Source organism: Melanerpes formicivorus, unplaced genomic scaffold (genome assembly GCF_026170545.1).
Source record: "Melanerpes formicivorus ecotype bairdi unplaced genomic scaffold, bMelFor1.0.p_v2 SCAF_23, whole genome shotgun sequence".
In the NCBI taxonomy this organism is placed as follows: domain Eukaryota; kingdom Metazoa; phylum Chordata; class Aves; order Piciformes; family Picidae; genus Melanerpes; species Melanerpes formicivorus.
In genome coordinates, this window is record NW_027142375.1 from 12,766,487 (window position 1) to 12,787,812 (window position 21,326).

General features: G+C 37.1%; 1 protein-coding gene across 6 annotated transcripts in view; it reads right to left on the reverse strand.

Annotated features, from left to right (window-relative positions):
- The window catches only part of PHF14 (PHD finger protein 14), a 156,663-nt gene that overhangs the window by 84,026 nt on the left and 51,311 nt on the right, over nt 1–21,326 (reverse strand). For all 6 annotated transcript variants that reach the window (XM_068152523.1, XM_068152524.1, XM_068152528.1 and 3 more), the window contains exons 14-16: nt 17,954–18,122; nt 11,798–11,848; nt 11,498–11,619 (exon numbers count right to left, since the gene is read on the reverse strand). In XM_068152523.1, the coding sequence (XP_068008624.1) occupies nt 11,498–11,619; nt 11,798–11,848; nt 17,954–18,122 (342 nt within the window). The remainder of the gene's footprint in view (nt 1–11,497; nt 11,620–11,797; nt 11,849–17,953; nt 18,123–21,326) is intronic.

Genomic DNA, 21,326 nt, shown 5'->3' on the forward strand with positions numbered 1-21,326 from the left:
TGTGTTAACCTGTCCTATCACTTACACTGATCACTTCAAATACAAGTGTGCACATAGAGATATGATGTGAGCTACCATCTACAAGGTGAAAACAAGGCCACAACGGGTTTGGTATAGCTTAGAAACAAATGGCTAACTGGCACCTATGGTTCAGATTAAGTCTTCAAGGAAGTAGGAACTGTATCAGAAAAAAAACTTTACCATTAGTATCCTGTCACTCTACAGAAATACAGTGTATTCCCAATTCTCTTTGGAATGAAGGGAAGGATTTTAAGTCTCAGCATCTGTTAAAACAGTGGTGTACCCCCACTACCCACCAAAGGATAACTTAAAGCCTGACAATCTTTCTGGCCTCATGTTCTCCATCCCTCAAGAAAAGGTCATCACCCCTCCAATGTCGATGCAGATCTGCTCTTCTGGCACTTCTAACACCCCACTCCTTCTTCCTAGCTACAAGGAAGTGTGGTGTTTTAATATCATTATTATCTATTATTTTCTGGCCTTGAATGGAATTGGCGAACAGCCCTTCACACTTGTGTTTTGGGAGCTTTTTGTCTCTCTCTCAGGCCACTGGTAAAGTAGGCGATACAGCTGTTTTAATGCAATTTAACAGGTGCCCACTTAAAGCTGTGGCTAGATGGGATGCTCTTTTAAAGCATTGAATTTGGAAGAGCATTTGGAAAAAACAGTTTTAAAGGAGAGCAGAGGATGGGCTTGAACTGTGGATGTCTAAACTTAACTTACATAATGGAGCCCTCCACTAACACACATAACTTTCAGTGGAAAATTGTACGTATTGGCATTGGTGTTCCTCAACACTGCCTAATGAAGTAACCTTTTAAAATACAACTATGCATCATTTTCCCCAAATACAGATTTTAATGAGCCAAACTACTGATGTATTTTTTCATCCTCATGTCCTTAATGACTCTACCTACACTGACTACAGGAAGAAGTTTCTTTTACCAAATTTTGCCTGTTACACACCACAGACAAACTGATTTTTTAATATGATTTACTTTTACAGACAATAAAGATGCCTTTTTCCTTCCAGTCAGCACTGGTGAAACCTCATCTGGAGCACTGTGTCAAATTCTGGGCTTGTACAGATCATGGAGTGAGTTCAGCAAAGGGAGCACAAATATATATCATACACACAGATGATGAGAGGGCTGAGATTATTTAGTTTGGAGAAGGCTCAGTGGGTATCTTCTCACTGGGTATAAATACTTAACAAAAGGAGAAAACAAGAGCAGACTTCTTAGTGGCACCCAGTGAATGGACAAGAGGGCAACAGGCAAAAACTAAAACAAAGGAAAAGAGGGAAAAAACAACAGAAAAAAGCTGCCCCCAGAGGTTGCAGAGATTCCATCCTTGGAGACGCTGAAAACTCAACTAGACACTGACCTCAGTGACACGCTCTATCTGACCTTGTTTTGAGTAAAAGGAATGGACCAGCTCTAGAGATCTCTTCCAATATCAACTATTCAGTGATTCTGCTTTCAAAAACATCAGAAACGGTTAAGACAAGGCTTTCAGAATTGATGAAAATAAGTCCTGCAGTTTACTTACTATTCTTCAATGTGGAAAATTAAGATTACCACTAGAGTTTTAAAAGCCTGTTGGTTTTCTTCTCTCTTCTTAACAGCAAGTGTTATTAAAAGAACTGGCAATAGCTACTAGCTGAGGACAAGCTGGTGTTATGTAAATTTAAACAATTTTTCACTGACTGGGTACAAAGCAACAGTTTAGAGATTTTTTTTTTTTTTATTTTCATCTGCTATGCATTTTAAAGTATGAAGTTACTGATTTGCCACTTTTTACATACCAGTACTTGCACAGTACCTCCAAAACCTAGAAAAAAACTTCAATTAAATATTACTAGATTGATTCACATCAGACAACTTGAGTACTAAAACTAGCACTACTGATTTTATTAATGCAAACCTGAAATCTTTAAAGACATTACATTTGCTGTCAAACCCCAGCATTTTAAGTGGTTTTTTCCTCAAGTGCTTAACATCACTCCTTTAGACTTGGATATTGGCAGTTACAGTCCTCATCAAGCAAGTCAAGTCTAAAAGTTGCTCTCTTTTCCTGTAATGTATTACAAAGCGGTCTTCAATAATGAAGCAATAGTGAGGCAAACCTCTTTGTAAACAATGTTGCTAGCAACTCCCATCCATTATTCTGTCTGAACATCTTCAAAAAACAACTCTTCCTCCTTTTCACTGCTGATTTTTTTGGTCACAGTTTTCACTATCCTCAAATAACTTCATCTTTCTTCCTGTCAATTTCTGCATTAAATGGTAATGGAAAATACAAACAGGAAGTTATGTACCCAGCAGTTTCTGGACTGGATTCCTTCCAGCCCTCATGTCAAATTTCAGATCTTCTGAAATCTACTGTGCTGAGATGGACAGAATTTGAAAGCTGATTTCTCCTCTATGCATTACTCATTCACATTCCTCCCTGCCTGCTTACCCCTTTCTTTTGTCTCATTTTCTTTTCTGTTTCCCGGAACCTCCTTCTTGAGTAGCATTTCCATAATTTCACCTGTTTCTCAGAACACTTTATGATGTATAATGTAAATAAAAACATAACTTAAATATCACAATTGTCTCAAAAAGGAGTTGGTGTTCTTGAAATTTGTTGTGGACTTGCACAGATGCCTGTCAGTTGAACCAGTTATGCATCCTGTTGCATCTACTTAATATGTAGTTTAATATATATTTATAATAAACCACACTTCACTTCCAGAAAATTCTACGCATCTCCTCATACAGTCTGAGTTTCTCTACACAGCCAATTCAGAAAAGCATACAGACTTCATTACCTCAAGAATATCCCTACAAAGGAAACAACAATCGAATTCACAATTTGAATGGACCTCACAATTTCATACAGTTTATAAAGATTTATTTTCCTTTTAATTGCCTTTCCCCCAGCATAAACTGTTAAGTCTGCACTCCCCCTTAGTTGTGCTAATCAGCACGCTCTCTGTTAGATGCAAAAAGGCAGGCAGTATTCTCATACATTCCTTCTGATGTTTTATTCACCTGGATTGTTGAGTAGAGCTGGGAATACTTAAATAAGCAGTCCGAATCACCAGGTCCACTTTGAGGGCTGGGAAGGCTTAATACAGGCATACTTCTAGAACAGAAGATTTAACTTGTGTCCTCTGTTTCCCTAGGTAGCAACATCAGCACCAGGCATAATTTGTTTCTGACTTCAGTAACATGTACACTTTAGAAAGCTCTTTAAATTTATGAGTTTTGTAAACCCAAGGATAAACCTTGGCTGCAGTTTACACTGAAGTGTGCACTTTTATTCAGACAATATTTTCTTACCAAATTATAATCAAGTTTCTGGTATGCAATTTTCGCGCTGCTATTGCTAGCTGTTATTGCTGTATTAAATTGTTAGCAAACAGCTAAAGGCTGCCAAAACAATTTCATGACATCTATTTCATTTTTAATAGCCTTTTGTAAGAAGTAGCTCTGAAATTATTGTTTACATATTATGGTCAAATAAATGTCAACAAATTGTATCATTTAGTTTATTGCCATTAGGGGTTTTACAATTATTTTAGCCTTTATTAGAACATTATTTTAGAGAATTTACTAAGTTAACAATCAGTCTGCTATCACTGATTTATACTTGTATTTACTTCCACCTACTCAGGCTAAAACTGAGCGATACTTAATACTTCTAAGCATCAGCAGCACGTTTTCCTTCAGCTACCGCTACCATTTCAGCTTCCTCTTAATAAGACAAACAACTCATCAAAACTGTTTTAGCATATGTGGGATGCAGAAGCTTTCACAAAGTCCTGAAGGTGCTAGCAGATGCCACAGGTTTTCATAAGATACATCCTACCGTAAACCACAATTTTACACATTAGCTTTCAAGAAAAATAGGGAGTGAGTTCTCTCTGTTCACTTCTGATCTAGTTCAGGATGTCCTTGCTCACTGCAAGGGAGTTGGACTAGGTGACCTTTAGAGGTCCCTTCCAATCTGGGTGATTCTATGATTCTAGCTACAAATATTTAAATTACATATTTAATTTTGGCTTTAGATTTAAACTGAATAAACTGGGGTTCTGTGCCCAGAACCTGAGATTATTTTGACTTTTTCAATGCCAGCATGCCTTCTTGACCAACCAATAAAGAATGTGACAACAAGCATATTCCAACATACATATATATTCTCACAAGAAACTGTACAAATCTGTTTATATCCAGTTACTCCAACCCAAAATATTTTATTCATATTTAGATGCTCCCTCAGGGAAACAAAGATTTACAGTAACAGCAACTGTGGGTAGAAGGAGGATAAAATAAATAAGGTGTCAAGGAAATGTCAGACACCCTTAAGAAAACAAAGGCAAAACCTATGCTATTCATAGATAAAATTGTATACTGTGCTAGAAACAAGCCAGGTTTTTCATCAGTTCTGAAACAGGAAATCAAAAGATGCCAAAGGATACATAGAATAAACCAGGTTGGAAGAGACCTTCAAGTTCATTGCATCCAACCCATCAACCAATCCAACCCACCTAAACAACTAACCCATGGCACCAAGCACCCCATCAAGTCTCCTCCTGAACACCTCCAATGATGGCGACTCTACCACCTCGCTGGGCAGCCCATTCCAATGGGCAATCACTCTCTCTGTATAGAACTTCTTCCTAACATCCAAACTAAACCTCCCCTGGCACAGCCTGAGGCTGTGTCCTCTTGTTCTGGTACTGGCTGCCTGGGAGAAGAGACCAACATCGCCTGTCTACATGCACCAACCACACTTTAGACAAGTAATTTTTCTGTCCAAGTATTCAAACACATCATTACTTTAGATGCAGACAAGCTCCTGTACATCAATGGGTAGCAGCTTCGTGTTTTCCCTCTCCATAAAAATTTATCCTTTTCCAAGTGACAAGTGCTGACCTTTCAGTGTACTATATCTGCTCATGCTTTGCTCCCTGCTACAATCATTTCTAGTAATGTAACATCAAAAATGACAAGCAGAAATGTGTGCTGCATGTGCTGTGCTGTCTAGCTGATGAGCAAAATCTCTGTGATTGCTAATTAGAAAGGATGCTTGCTAAATTATCATACTTGATATGCTATTACTGCAAAGCAACAACATAAATTAACCTTACAGAACAAGGTGTTCAATATTGATGTTGAAGATCCCTGTGTTTTCCTACCCCTAAACCCACTACAATCCAACGTCAGAAAGAATGTGTACCTAGAATGGCTTTGTTTTTCACTTTAAAAGAAAGCAACCATTTCTGTATTGCAATTCAAATGCTTGGCCACCCTTCCTCTACTTCCCTAACCTAACTTTTGTGGTTTTTTCGTAAGAAAAGGGAAAGTCAGCAAAACAAAGTATCTCCATTAAATCATTTGGCAGCAGTTTTGTGTCAGAAATGTAATGGAAAATGTGCACATCATGGGAAAGGTTACTGTTCTTCCAGAACATCTTTTCACTTGGTTCAGGGCTCAGCCCTCTACATAACTGTGCAGGCACTACTGACGGTTGCTCTCCCTGGGCTTAATCTGGCAGTAGAAGGATTATGGCATTTTCAGGGAAGCACAGTGCAGTGATTTTGGTGGTTATCCAGCTGAATGTGATGCTATGATTTAGAGTAATTACTCTGTTTATGTGCAATGGTCAAAGTCAGTTACTAGACCACACATTCCAGTGTCAGCTGATTCTTTACTGTGTACTTCCCTAACATGGCATCACATCAAACCTCAGAGTCAGAATTACAGGGATTTATTGTTCCTGTTCCACAACTGTAAGTACACATGCAATGCAATAGTATTACCATACTGAAAATTCATTTATGTTTGGCTTTTGCATTGTTGCAACCAGTAACGTGAAAAAGGCAACAGACCCACATTCGTCTCTGCCAAAAGCAAATGTATATGAAGTTTTGCACCCAAAGCTCAGGCCTCCAGTTATCAAAACCCCACACAGATTAGCTAACAACAGAGCAAAGTCTTGTAGAAGTACTGGGCAGCAGTAACAAAAGTGAGGAAAAAATACAAGTGTAATGCTTAAGAGTCACTATTTTGTATATTAAGATTTCTTACCCAAATAGTCCATAATTTACCATGATGGTTCTGTGGACAGATACCTAATTCAGAAAACCAACTGCAAACATGCTCACTTGACACTAACTGTAAGGTGTCAAAACTGATGCTGCAACACAGTATTTAAATGGTTATTGCCTCCTGCTGTGGTCTTCTATCACATCATTTTAAGACCTGAACATGAACATTCTCAGGTTCTTAATTTTGTAAGCATACGTTTCAGCTACATGGCTTCCATAGCAGCCATTCAGCTTAATGATGCAGAACAACTGAACTGATTAAGAATTTGGCATTTGTTTTCTAAGCATCCTACACTATGAAATGCTCTGATGTGATAACCTTACTGCACTGAAAATGACTGAAACAGTTTGGCCAGAATGATGGAATACCTTGACACATTTAAACGACAACTGAATTATTTGATGTAATTTTGCTGTTTTAAGAAAAGAATGCCCACAAAAATAAGAAGCGACTGACCCCATCGAGACATTTTTGCAGCCATAACCTGTTAATGGTAACCAGTCTGGGAAATAATTTGTTATCACAGAATGGGCTGGATTGGAAAGGACTACCTAGTTTCAACAATCCTTCTATGAGTAGGAACACCTCCTGCTAAACCAGGTTGCTCAAAGCCCCATCTAACACGGCTTTGAACACTTCCAGGGCATGTCATCAGCCTCTTCCCTGCTGTCACAGGTAATGTGATTTCACATTCTTTGTACTTCATTTCATTACAGAAATTTTATTCTTTTGAAGAAGTATCTCGCTCAGTGACCACTTTATCTAAAGAACTCATTTATTATTTATAGCAAATATAATTAGCAAATATAATTAGCACATCCTCAAAATTCTATATTTCTATTTTATAAATTCTTCTGAATCCTAGAAGTTACAGAAGACAAAAAAAAAAACATTTAAAGGACTGAAGCATGTATTTCCTAAGACAATTAAAAAAACCCCATATAAATCCTGAAATGCATAGCTGCTTTGGGAACAGATGACAACTAAATGCACTACCAAGCTATAAAGTACAAATCCGTAATTGCAGCATGGATATGATCGAGCAGCTGAAGGACACTGACCAACAAAAAGGTAAAATTCTATTTGTTAGTTAAAAAACACACAAAAAACCCCAAAGTAACCCTTTAGAAAGGATGGATTGAAATTCTTATTTACAAGTTACATATTTCTGAAGTTTATGAGACTTGTACAGAAGCTTTTTTGGATCAGCAGACTTTAAATATCAACACTATGAGCTTCTGAGGAGTTCATAAAATTCTACTGTTCACAGATGTTCTACACATTAAAACCCAGCATACAAGAGCTTGGTCTACAACCATAAAAAGATTTAATGCTGAACTGTAACGAGGTTTGACTGACAGATGACTAAATGGTTCAGGAAACAATGTAAAGAAAAACATTTGGAGGATGCAAGCATTGCTCCCCCAAGCACCTTAATTACCTAGTAAGAGGAACACTAAAATAAACCTTGCCACAGACAGCAATAATGTTTCAACTGGATTTTACAACTTTCGTAACACTGAAAAGACAGACACATGATTTTTTTTTCCCCCCTCTGTTCTAGATACTTTGAAAAAAAAATTACACTTTTTCACATGCTTTATTTTTTAACAGGAAATGTCATTAAATACCAATTAAAAAAAAAAAAAAAGAAATTAAGAAATTAAAACTATCCTACCTTATCCTATCTTTTCTTTTGCTCTTGATCAGAAAGCACAGGTAGGCAAAATAACCTGCTATGCTTTTCCTCTCTTTCTCAAAATACAGACAATGCTGAACACAAAAATAATATTAGATGGTCCCATGCCTATTTCCCAGCTTGGCTTTCCCAACTGTCATAATGCAGACTTGAATGGTAACAAAGCTTTTAAGCACAGCAACACCTCAGAAATTTCAGGTCTGGGTCACTCCTACACAGAACACCTCTAAGTTGTTTCAAGATGATACGGTATCTAAAAAATCAAACCTGAGATGGAACATAAAACCAGGATTCAAAGACCTGAGCTTCTATTCTTTAGATGGCTTAAATTTCAGGGAGAGCTGGCCTAAATTTCTGTCAGAGCCAACCAGCAAAACAGAGATAAAAATAATTTGGCCATCGATTCAGATCCTGCTGTCTGATTTAGGGAAAATAACAGTCAAATATAGTAGAGAAATTCTTTGCATACCAGGTAAATAGACCGGTTCCCAGTGAACAGAAAATTCAAGTGTCTGATACAGACCTTCTGCTGAACAACTTCAAATGTTCCAGGCTACCATGTTTAGGTATCTGGGTAGCCCAAATCCAAACTGTTTTAGACAAGCCCTGAATGACTGTTACATGAGTTTTTCTATCAGATCTCTGACTATCTTTCTAGTACATCACGGGAAAGCCTCAATGTCTACATTTTTTTCTAGATGTCTAGCACATGAATTGACTGAAAGTCTGTGGCACTTTACAGTAAAATTCAATGCAACATAGGTAATTCAGTTTGAATAAAAGTCCTCTGACAGGCATTTGCCATTTTATTTATTATCCTGCTATCTAGCACAAAAATAAATACTTTTTAAAGGGCAATAAAATTAGGTAAATGACAGGAAAAATGATCTAACAGGTAGTTAACATGCAGAATAAATCTCTAAATGATATAGCCAAAATAAACTACACAACTAGATGTTTTCGTTCATTGAAGTAGTTCATTCCAATAACACAATGCATTTGTAATCCTCTGGAAAACAGAAGATTGTGTCAAGTTGTGGATGAATTAACTAGCATTTTCCTTGTGATTAATCTCTACATTAGCAGCCTTAAACTTCTAAAGCTACTGTAAATCATACACAGCTTTCAATTACTATGATTGAGTGCTAATTTGTTGCAGTGCATTTAACGTAATTAATATTTAATCTGCTTGTTCAGCTTGTGCAAAGCTTCAAAACTAGCAGCTAACAGGCAAAGAAGAGATCCTTAACCTGAAGGCTTGTATGCCCCTCTGCATGGAAAGGCAGACACAAGCATGAACCTATACACGACAAACGTAATTCATGAAAAACGGTGGGAAACAAGTTTCAGAAAGGAAATTTCCAGAGGACTCAGAAGAGTCTGTCTAGAACCCACTTTCTGTCAAAACCAGAACTAAAGTAGATCACTTTGTGCAGCTAAGCAATCAATCCTTCATACAGTACAATCTGTTATCTTAAATTTGATACATATATTTTTAGCACCAGAATTGCAGTTGTGTATTTCTTTAAAGTTATTCAGTTATGGTATGATTTGATGATGCATCAATTTTGCTCAAGAATTCTTTTCTTTACTAAATATGACACTGCAAATGTTCCCCTTTCTCTCCCTTCTTATACCTCACCTTTCCCTTTTAATCCTGCCTTATACAGTGTGACTGCATGTGCCGAACAGGGCAGTTGCTTGAAACATGAGACAGTGTAACTGGGAAAAAGAAATACTCGCACATTTAGCTTATATGCTAGCAAATGTTTGCATTAAAAATAAATACATACATGCATAATAATTTGCTTTGCAGCTCTGTATGCTTTTTGAATACTTTATAAGCAGCATTCAAACCTGTGTTTTCAAAATCTCTATATTGTTTCAAACACATGACTTAAGACTATTTTACCCTCTCTGTAATGCTGAAGTAATAATTATGCTTCAGTTCCGGCAAATCAAACAAAATGGAAAATTCTAAGTGGCAATAAAGTATAAATGTTCAACAGACAGAATTACAAAGGAAGATACTATGAGCTTGCTCTGAAAGTGGGATGAAGAAATCCAGTGCCTTTGCAGAGATTTCTTTAACCTGATCAAATAGGATTTTGCTCCATACATAAATGATACTCAGATTTTCACAGAGAACTTGTTGAGTTTTAGCATGTAGCATGCTTATTTTTGGCACATCTAAAGTAGCATTAAAATCTTCCAGTGTAGTGAACAAGACATAGCACTAATTTTCTATTGTAACTACTTTTTATTGTAACTTAAATAGCTAGGTCTTCACAGCTTTTTCTCGGCTTATACTTTCTGTCTTCCATGTATTATTTAAGACTGCTAAAAAAAGACTGAAGAAGAAAACAAATTCACTGCTTTTTTCACAGTAAAGCAAAGTATGTGCTCCTCCCAGGATTCCTTCCCACAACAAATTGGTCTTCTTGTATCTCTTATTCCTCACAGAAAGCCTTTTTATCTTCTTGTGGGCAGTTAAAAACTGAATGCCACCAGTTCTCAGCAGTATAACTGTATCAGCAACCACCGCAATATCCCACCTCTACTTCACAGTCTGGTACTAAGCAGGAGCTAGGAGTACCTAGCAGTAGTAGTTTGTCTATGTATGAAAGTCACACCCTGAGTTCAATTTGGAAATAAAAACACAATCTGGCAAACAACCCTTAAAACTTATCAACTTAAACTTACATTAAATCAAAAGCTGTAATTGATGCTAAAATCAACTATTCCGAGTACAATACATGTACCTGTGAAATTGCATGTGTCAAATATTCTGACCTTCCTCATAACTCTGATTCCCTGAAATAAATTAAAAGATGCACTTTGGAAAAATTATTCCAGTCAAAAACATCAACTATTTCTGAGCTTAAGAGGAGATCTTGTCCAGAAACACCTAGTTTTAGTATATAGGCCCTAAATTCAACACTACTTTCTATCTGAACTTACTATGAGATCATGTTAGCGAAGGCTCAGTACATTCAGCTAAAATCCACTTTCTAGTTACTAAGCTTCATTCTTCATTCAAGAATTGTAACCAGATTTTACAGCTTTGCAAAGGGGCCACAATGTCTGCTATAAAGTCAAGATCAGCTCAAGTTGTGGTCAACCGTAGCTATTCAATGGCAGCTGCTCTACCTTTTTGATTAGATTTCTGCAGCTATTAAAACACTATTCAGGAGATATCTTTTTCCACTTATTCCCGATAAGAAAGATGATTATTAAACCTTTTCATGATCTTCATTAATGGAGATTTAAAACCCATAAATTCCTCATAACCTACACTTCTGGTCATCAAATTGTTAACAATAATAAATTATTTACATTTAGGATGACACTGTAACTTTAATATCATTAAATTGCTGGTTTGTTTATTTCACTAGCCTGTTCTAAACACTGGCAATTCACTCTGATATGAGTAAGTTAAATCTCTTATGTTAGAAAAATGGGTTATCTTGCTAATTTAGGTCTTAATCCATAGTGTAAATGCATTTGGCAGGTCAATAAGTGACTCAAGTAAATATTTCTGATCTCATGTTTCCCTTAAAATAAGCTTTTGTTTGTTTGGGTCTTTTTAAAAGCACATTTTCTCCATTACAATCACCATGACAAAGTGATAAAGGCGGAATATTAATGCTTCATAAGGTTAGAATCTCAAACCTACCTGACTAGATTCTCATTGTCTCCAGTCCCTTTGCAGGTAGCACATTCAGTCCTTAAATCCTCAGACTTGGGCTTCTTTTGTAGAACAGACTGTCGCTGTCTTCTTTCTCTGGGAATCCGTTCCTGTCATAGCAGAAGGCAAAAGAAAGGAATGGGGGAAAGGAGGGAAGGAAAGCAATTATTTTCAGCTATAGTACTGAAAGTAACACTTTAGCCCAAAAAAAATTAATTTTTTTTTTTGGTGTGTGCTACTGTTAAAAATATAAAATTACAAAGAAAAAACAAAACACTAAATTCCAACCTCAGGTTTTTCTTCTTCGGGCACAAAGCTTCGTTTTCGTCCTCTAGTTCTCTAGAATATAAAATATATTTAACATTTAATATTAGGCAACAGAATATTTCTTGCTATTATCTAGCAGTCAAAACAACAGAAACATACTGTAAAAAATAATTTGAAGCATTAACTACAGAATTACTGCAAGACAAGTACAGTAGTTCAAGAGGAGATTGGATGTGGCACTTGGTGCCATGGTCTAGTCATGGGGTCTGTGTTGATAGGTTGGACTCGATGATCCTCGAGGTCCTTTCCAACCTAAGTTATACTGTGATACTGTAATTGAGCTTCAGATTCTGGATAGAAGTCTACAGAACTAGGCAAAAAGTAACTAAAAGATGTTTGTTGACCTGAATGTGTGGAGTGCTACTTTTAAAAAGACTGCTTCCAGAATTAATAATGTCTTACAGATTTTGCACAAATTCTCCATCAGTGAAATGCATAATCTGAGAATTGATATGAACAGCTTATTAAATTCCTTGAGCACTTAGAAGTTCTCTACTTGTAAGTCAAGGGATGGCATTAAAAAATAAGAACATTGAAAAACATCACCAGAAGAGAAATAGAAAATAATTCTTATAGCTTTTGAGGAATAAGCAAGAATTAAAGCTTTCAAATTGAAATTTAATATAATGGGTATGTGGCTGATGCTCATAAAGCTGTAGCATATGACAGGTACACAACAGCAATATAAAAAGCAGACATTATTTCAGTATTGCAGTTGGCCAAAAAATCTGCATATCAATGTGGCACAAAAAGGATTTCCATGGAGTGTAACAGTAAACATCAAAGGTTTACAAGCAGCTGTCAATAAATACATGATACAAGTCCAATTTCAGTCACTATGTTTCTGTCTCTGAAATAGCATTGTACAACTTCCATGTGTTAAGTAACTGCTACAAACTGACCATATTACAGTCTCTCCTTCTCCTTTAACATGGACAGAAAACTACAAGGGATACAAAGGAAATGAAAAACATCAGAGACTATTCCACAATGTCTGATAAGTCTACTGAAATAAATAGATGTTAAAATGCTTGTTATTCTGGAAGGAAATCATCATAGTCATTTATCATATGATAAAAAATTACTCACTGCTTTATGATTTCTTAAAACTTCTTTAGAGGCAGCCAGTGCTCAACTCAGTAAAAGGGAAAAACAGGCAATTATTCAGACTGTATATTAGGAAGAAATTCTTTACAGTGAAGGTGGTGAGACACTGGAACAGGTTGCCCAAGAAGTTGTGGATCCCTCCTCCCTAGAGCTATTCAAGGCTACGTTGGATGAAGCGATGAGCAACCTGGTCTAGTAGAAGGTGTCCCTGTCCATGGCATGGGGGGTGGAACAAGATGATGTTTAAAGATTCTTTCCAACCCAAACCATTCTAAGATTCTGATTACATGCCTCTTTAGAATACTTTAATTACCACTGAGATTCTTTTTCCTATGTCCCTATATGCAATTTATAAAATATAAACCTTATCTATTTCATACATTATCAATATTATTGTATATTTACTAATACAGCATTAACTGAGGTGTTCTGCCTTCCAGAAGCCACACAGTGTATAACTGAGTGTCCAAATCTAGAAGAAACTATTTATTATAGGCAGTTTTATTTATCAGTGCATTATTAAAGGTATTAACGTAACAGGGAATACAGATCAACTACAAGTTACACAACCAAAGGTCACTGTAAATTAAAACTAGACAAAACCAAATCTGATCAGACATCAGCACATTAACTGCCAATTTTACTGCTTTCAACCTCTGGCATCAATCCTGAAGCCACTTTAAAAACTTCCACAATGTTATGCCATGTAGTCCCTGCTGAATGCAGCTGTGCAAAGATTAACATTGAGCAAGTGCAAAGGTGGATGTCAAATATGCAGTGCCATGGTCCTCATTCTTCATGTTTAAGCACAATAATGCATGTTTTGTACAGCCAGAGTAACGCCATCTTGGTAACTGTTATCTATATTTGCAAATTACCTATCAATCTAATTATTTTTTACCCTAAGATTAAAAGTTAATAACTATATTTTGAAGAAGTGATGAATCATATTTAAACTTCAGCGAAATGGAAATACAGGATTTATAAATAAATTAGTCACCTTTGACCATAAAATGCTGCTTTTCATCTGTCTGCTACATAATGTGTGATGCATATCACAAGGAATGCCACACTGAATTATAGTCACGTTATGCTTCCATTGGATTTCTAAGCTTTCAAAGATACTTGAATGTTTGACAACTGCTACAAAATAAACATTAAAATCAAAATCTTTGACATATATGTTTGTAGGATTTTTAATATGCTTCCAAAGAATTTTACACTAATGTTTTTCCAAACTGGCTTCTTCTACACTTCGACATATTTGCAATGCCAGCTTCTGCTTACAATCACTATACTACTGGCGGCATTCACAGCAGAAAATAACATCCAATTTGCAACTGAAAACTGAGTATTTTGTGATTTACGATAGCCTTCCAGCAACCCAACATTTCTAATTTTACAGGTTTTCACTGAAATTACCTTGCAGGTTCACAGAAAACAATCAGATAAACCTAGATTTCTTTCTCCAGCCTTTTTCCTTGCCTCAGAGTAATGTGGTTGCAGTTTAAAATGCTTTGAATAATTTCTGCCCATTAGTGGGTTCAGGATCAGAACATCAGGGATTATGAAAATGAACTATTAGAGCTGCAGGTACTTGTCATAAATAATTTAAAATTTAAGATTTCTTGTAAAGGAAAAGCCTCCAGGAGCAGTGTTATTTTATATATGTCCTCTGGTAAATACAACTGAGATAAACATGCTCATGTTCAGAACATACTTGCAAAGAGAGATGTTAACCCAGTATGAGATGCACACAAAGGCAGAGATTTTTTTTATTCCTAAAGTATCTCTCTCACAAAAAGGAGTCAGTTTTGTGTAACTTGTCCCTGCACATCCAAAGTTCTCAGATAGCTAAGTTGAAAGCAAACAATCCTGTTATCAGCACCCAGGCAAAATCCCCATTAATGCCAGTGCTGTCCCAGCAGGGTTTTTTTTTTTCATTGCAACAGGCAGGTATCTACCATTTGGAATGGACAACTCAGTCCAGAACAACACACAGGTAGATCTAGATTAGACAAATGCAATCCATACATGGCAACTGCTACAGGATGACTCCTTAAAACAGGAATAAACCCAAAGTTCAAAGAATGCAATGTGGTTTAAAATATGTATCTATATCCTTTCCCATCTATATAGAAGTAAAAGACTCATTCCAAATGTTGTTATTTAGTGGTCTGGCTGCATGGCATCCTAACATCTGTACCTGAACAACTCTGGAATTCATTCAGTGTGCACTCATACAAGAGGTAAGGGTGCTATGTACTCAGATACTTCCCTGCTATTAATGACGATTCCAGCCACTGAACTTTAGATCCCAAAGCATCAATGGAATTACCATGCAGACACATTCTGGTTACTACACTGGCAATCTAATATTTCTGATAAAAATTAATTATAAACCTTTACCTAATCCTGTACGAGGTTCACTATCCCAGAAAATTAGACTAACTTAAGTCCAGGTCATAATCATGACACACAAAGTACATACAACCTTTTCACTTCATAACCCATCACAAACAGGACCCTTAAATAGCAGTAACAGTAACAGCAGATGCCAAGCCCAGCCAAACTAGTCAAATTTGACTTCCTAATATTATACCATCACATTGCTTTTCCTCCCCTTCTCTAGAGACTTCTTACTGGAACATGTGCCTTACAAATATCTGAGGGCTGGGTGTCATGAAGGAAGGGACAGCCTCTTTGCGCTTATGCCCTACAACAGGACAAGGGGCAATGGATGTAACCTACAGCACAGGAAGTTCCACCTCAGTGTGAGGCAGAACTTCTTTACTGTAATGGTCACAGAGCATTGGAACAGGCTCCCCAGAGTGGTTGTGGAGTCTCCTTCTCTGTGACCTGCACAAGATTTTATGGTCCTGCTCTGACAGGGGGGTTAGACTTGAAGAGCTACAGAGGACCCTTCCAACCCCTAACATCCTGTGATCCTGTACTTCTCTACTACATTCAAACCACATTTCAAACAATATCCCCAAGTCCTTCTTATATTCCCCAACTAAAGTGAGGACATATTAGGACAAGTTCCAAACTACACATGTTCTACCCTGGACAACAAGAGACCAAACACGATGGATATCCAATCTCATAACTATGAGAACGCTACGGAAACATTACAAACAACGAGGTCATGGCAAGGAGTCATTTCATTACTACAGAACAAAAGATGTCTTTGATCTGAAATATAAGCAGAGCAGAACACTCTCACAAAACAGAACTGGGAAAACTTCCACTACTACCTACCACTGCAAAATCAAGACCATGGAAACTATAGATTTTCAAAAGTCTGAGACAAAAAAAACAACACACAGGTTGCAGTTGCAATGACAATGTGACCATCCTCTGTTCAACACAAACTCTGACCATTTGCTAAGGCAGTAGTTTTTCATCCTTGATGTCACCCAATCCTCAGTAAGAGTACAATGCTATAAACATCTTTTGCCAATGAGAAAGTTAGTGAGCCAGCTGCACAAAAAAATCACTTTGACTTCCTTTGCTTCATTAGAAGGCAGGAAAAAAAAACTAATGGTAACAAACAGGCACAAAATTGTTTAAAATGAAGGTAGGGACAGGTATATAGACACCAGATGGCACACTCACTCAATACAGACTTGAAGTGACTACCTTAAATGCTACCTTTCACTACTATTCAAAATATCTCTCTGAAATAACAATTTGATTTTCTGCAAAGCTTTCAGTAATACAAAAGGAACTGACAGATGAAAAGAAATAGCAGTAAATAGAAGTATGCTTATAAGGAGGAATGCATCAAGCATGAAGTTTAATTACATAGAATTACAATTTTCCCCTTTTTTTTTATTCCATTCTCCTGGAAACTTATTTTTAAACAGTTGGGCTTGATGATTTTTGAAGTCTTTTCCCATATAACAATTCTATGATTTATTTTCTAGAAAAGCAAATATTTTGCCACATTCCTGCTGTCATGGTATACTATCACTGAATCTGGCTGTTAACGTGAGCACACTGTTTCTAAGACTTAAACATGTAACAGAGTTTGAAACCTCAGACTGTCTTCTCTTCTTTTTAATTTCCTCCAAAGCAAACAGGTTTGGAGTACTGAAACAGAAGAGAGAGGACAAAAAGGCCAGAAAAGGTCAGTTTGCAGATGCTGCTAAACTGGAAAACTGATCTTAAATGCACTTAATTGTAAGAAGTGATACTTATGCTAGTCAACTTTACTTACAGAGATAATGGAATTTACTTCAGAGCCATCAGACATCGCTCCATGTAGCAATGAAGAGGCTTGGCAGTTATTACACAGGCCTCAGGAAAAAACAATCTTGCATTCCTATGAATTTCTTTACAATACCTTATATCATACCTTATATGTTTATTAACATATACCTTATATGTTTATTACTACTATATGTTTATTACTACTATGAATGTCTTTCCTGCAACACATTCAGGTTTTTTTTCAGTTCCACAATCATGAATCCCCAACCCTTACTACCACTGCAATAGGTATAAAAACTGGGAGAAGAAATAAATAAAAAGGGAGAAGAGATGCAAAGGGTTCAGTAAGCAGGAACACGAGATAATTCTTCTTTCTGTGTGAACAGCATAAGAGTCAGTTCAACCTACACAGACAGTTATAAGAACCTTTCTGTTCTTACAGATAGTGAAGGGAACTTCATCTCAAAAGAAAGGAAAAAAAAAGTAATAAAAGTTTCTCCCCTACAGAGAGGTTCTCAGCTGTAAAGGCAATGTTTCAGGGCAAACTGAATTTTCTCTTATTCTGCAATGTGTAACCCAGGTAAAAGGAAAAACTTGTTCAGTAACATGTTTCCCAGACTTTTTACTTCAGCAAAGCTTTAACACCAGTAATAAAGCATTAAACAGCAGAAAGGGAATCAATAACAGACTACGAATCCATTTGAAAACCTGTAATTCAAAATGTTCAAAACAGGCCATTTTAAACTAAATTCCTATGAACATGAACTGCATCATGACAACTGAACTATCATTTACCGTGTTTCTGATTGGAATTTTCTTCGGTTCCGGTGGCACATCCTGAGGAACAAATTTAACTGGTTCCTTAATCTGCCTCCTTGATCTTTTGGTCCCATCTGGTAAGGTTTCCATGGCAATATCAGCCTCCATGTCACTGCTACCTGCCTGGTCACACTCTGAACATTGCCTGCAAGGCAGAATATTTTCTATTAAAACTGCAGTCAAAAAGGCATTTAAAACTCAAAAGTCAAGAAAGCAAATGGATACCTGAAAGAACCTCTTAAACACATGGGAATTTAAATTCCTAAGCAAAAAATGAACAAGATTTCTTACGGTTGGGTTTTTCCCCCCCGTCATTAAACTTCTGAAAACCGAAGAAGTAGTATTTAATCCTCAAGAAAGATGCACCCTATTTCAACATTTGCACCCTACCACATCCCCATTATTTTTAATGCTGTCCCACTGATCAGTAATCCTGTAATCAGTAACTGTTGCTGCAGTTCAACCTTTACAATGACACACTGCTGGATTCACTCTGATGAGAACACTGTTTAGTGGCAAGGATCTAGAAGACATGTCAGTTATGGAAATTAGTGTTATGCATTTTATTAAGAGAGTGTGTTTTAAATCTGAAAACATAATAGTTTGGAGACACAGATACAGAAGCTGGAGATGTACATTAAAAAACTTGGAACACTGAGTTGAAAGAAATGTCTATGGAGTTTCTGAAAAAGTGCAAAATCACAATCAGAACCTTGCTAAGAAAATGCTATTAGCAACCAGATCAGCAGAGCACTTTAGAGCCCTACTTGAATATAAATAAATAAAATATTTTAGCTTTAATATTATTGAAGAAGAGAGGAAAAATCTCCATCAGATGAGGTACTGCATGCAAGGTTTAGAAATTCCTTTTTTGATGACCAAGCTTGCTCTGAAACAAGTAGTCCAAGTGTCACAGCAAGCAAAATTTGAAAAAATTAAATCTACAAAAAGAAAGCAGCAGAATCACAGTATGAATAGCGGGGATGTGTTCAAAGGGTGGTGTGAATGGCAGAACAAAGCTTCACAAATACACCAAAGGTGAGGGGGAAAAAGGAAAATTATGAACATGAACTTAGAAGCAACCTCTTCATTTACTGGAATAGCCTCTGCTATCACAGACAACCAGATCTTAGCAACCCTATTATAAAGCAGTCAAGCCCCAGCTATAAAGTAGTTTGGTTGCTGGCTCCCATAGGGCCCACAGAAAAGCTATTACAGACACACATTCCTCTGACTTGGAAACAATCTTCTAACTTTCAGCTCCTATTATGGCTTATTTCAATGGGGTTCTTGAATTTAAGGAACTCTTTTTCCATTCTGCTGTTCATTCCAAATACATTCACAAAAAACAACCATACGACTCTACTTCCTTTTGGCTGCACTCAACATCATCCTTATTTCATGTCACCTCTTCAAGGACAATTGGTAAATAGAGAACCCACCAGAATGGGTCACCTTTCCAACTATTTCAAATTAGCAAGCACTACCATGCACCCCATGCAAATTAACAGGAGAAAGGGTGCCAAATATTCAACTTCTGTACACATACATTGTTTTCTTTTTAGTCTGGACTTGCCTAATCTGGACTCAGAGAAAAATGAGTGGTAGGCAGTAATACGTCTATTACTGAAAACTACTAGAAATGCTTGATCCATTAAGAATTCTCAGTGATGATTTGAAACCTTTTAGTCATAAAATCTTTGATTAATTGCTAACAACCTGCAGCAGAAAGAAAACTGCATGATGTGGTTGTTTTTAATTTGACTTGATACAAGAACCAGGGGTAGCTTCCCAATCTCACAAACCAAACAGATCTTCTCAGCTCAAAAGGCAAGAACACTTAAGCGAGAAGGAACACACACTACTAAATTTCACAATGCATTACTGGTACAAGCTATTACCGTTTTGTGTAAGTGCATGATGCAAATGTTACTGCATTGCCTGGTGACATGACAATTTTTGAGCACAGGCAGCTTGAAGAAACTTGTGAGCCTACAGGCGGGGCTTTATTTCAGGGCTTTAGTAAACCCCAAATACCAAAGTGTGCTTTCCACTGATGAAGTTTTAGAACCTGATAGCATGAGGCCTTGAAGAGAGAAATTCACAAAGTGAAAAAGTGAACATCTACATTAGACCAGCTTGCTCAAGGCCTTGCTTGTCAATGCAAAGCAGGTTGGATGATCTTCAAGGTCCCTTCCAACCTAAACCACCACTCTTAGGAAGAGAAGACCAGGAGGAAGGGAGAGTTTGGAGACAGAGTTGGGTTTAGTGAAGTGGCAATGAAAACAAAGATGACTTTGCTACTTCCCCCAAAATTTAGTTGAAATGATGAAATTATTATGATGATTCTTTATGCTGCAGCTTTACACATCAAAAAAATCTAAATGTGCATTAATTGAGGGGCCTGGCAGATGGAAACTTGTGAAATATGGTGGCAAAACCTGGAGAAACACTGAACACCATATGAAGCAAAGGTCATGAAGCTAAGAAACTGAAAAATTCCACATATTTAAATAGAAGCATTTTACACTGTGTGGCCGGTTGACGTTGCCCCCTTAAGAAAGGGAACATGGTGGACGGAAGTTGGTAAACGGAAGGAATAGTCTAAACTAATTTCATTGGACGAGTGGGAGGAAGCACTTCTGAGCTGGGACTATACTGGACATTTCCAGCACTTCTCAGTCAGTCTTGCTTCCGCCTCTTCTTCAGGCAACAGCTTTCTGTCCTGGGCTTTCTGCCAAGGCTTCGGCCTTGAGGCCGATAAGATACCAGGCCTGTATATTAACTCTTTTCCAATTAACACAAAACTGCTTTTAACTTCTTTCTTTCTCTCTCTTCCTATCCCACTCTGGGGAAAGGGGGGAGAGAGGGGAGAGCGGAGGTGGGGGACCCCTCTCTGCCGAGGGGGGGGGCACTCTCATTTCTGTGTTACTCTGTTGTATATCTTTGTATATATTGTAGATATTGTAAATTTGTAAATAATCCCCTGCAAACCCTACATCGCTTTGTAAATATAGCTCCACTGCTTTGCTAATTCAGCTTGCGAGTTTTTTTTTCCTTTCCCTTCAATTTTTTTTCCCTTTTACTTTACAAAGGGGGAAGGGAGGAGGCTTCTCAGCCTTACCCCTTCCATCCCACCACATTTTTTTTTATTGGCGTACCCAACGTGCGGCAGATAATTAGTTCAATTTATTATTTGATTGATTTAGTGTTTTCTAGCTGAATTAGCAAACATGAAGATATTGTGGTTTGTGGAGCGATTATTCTTTTCAATTTTTGGGGCTCTGATTTACAGGTATTGTTTGGGTTTGATTCTGGATTACCTGGGTAAATATTTGGTGCGGACAAT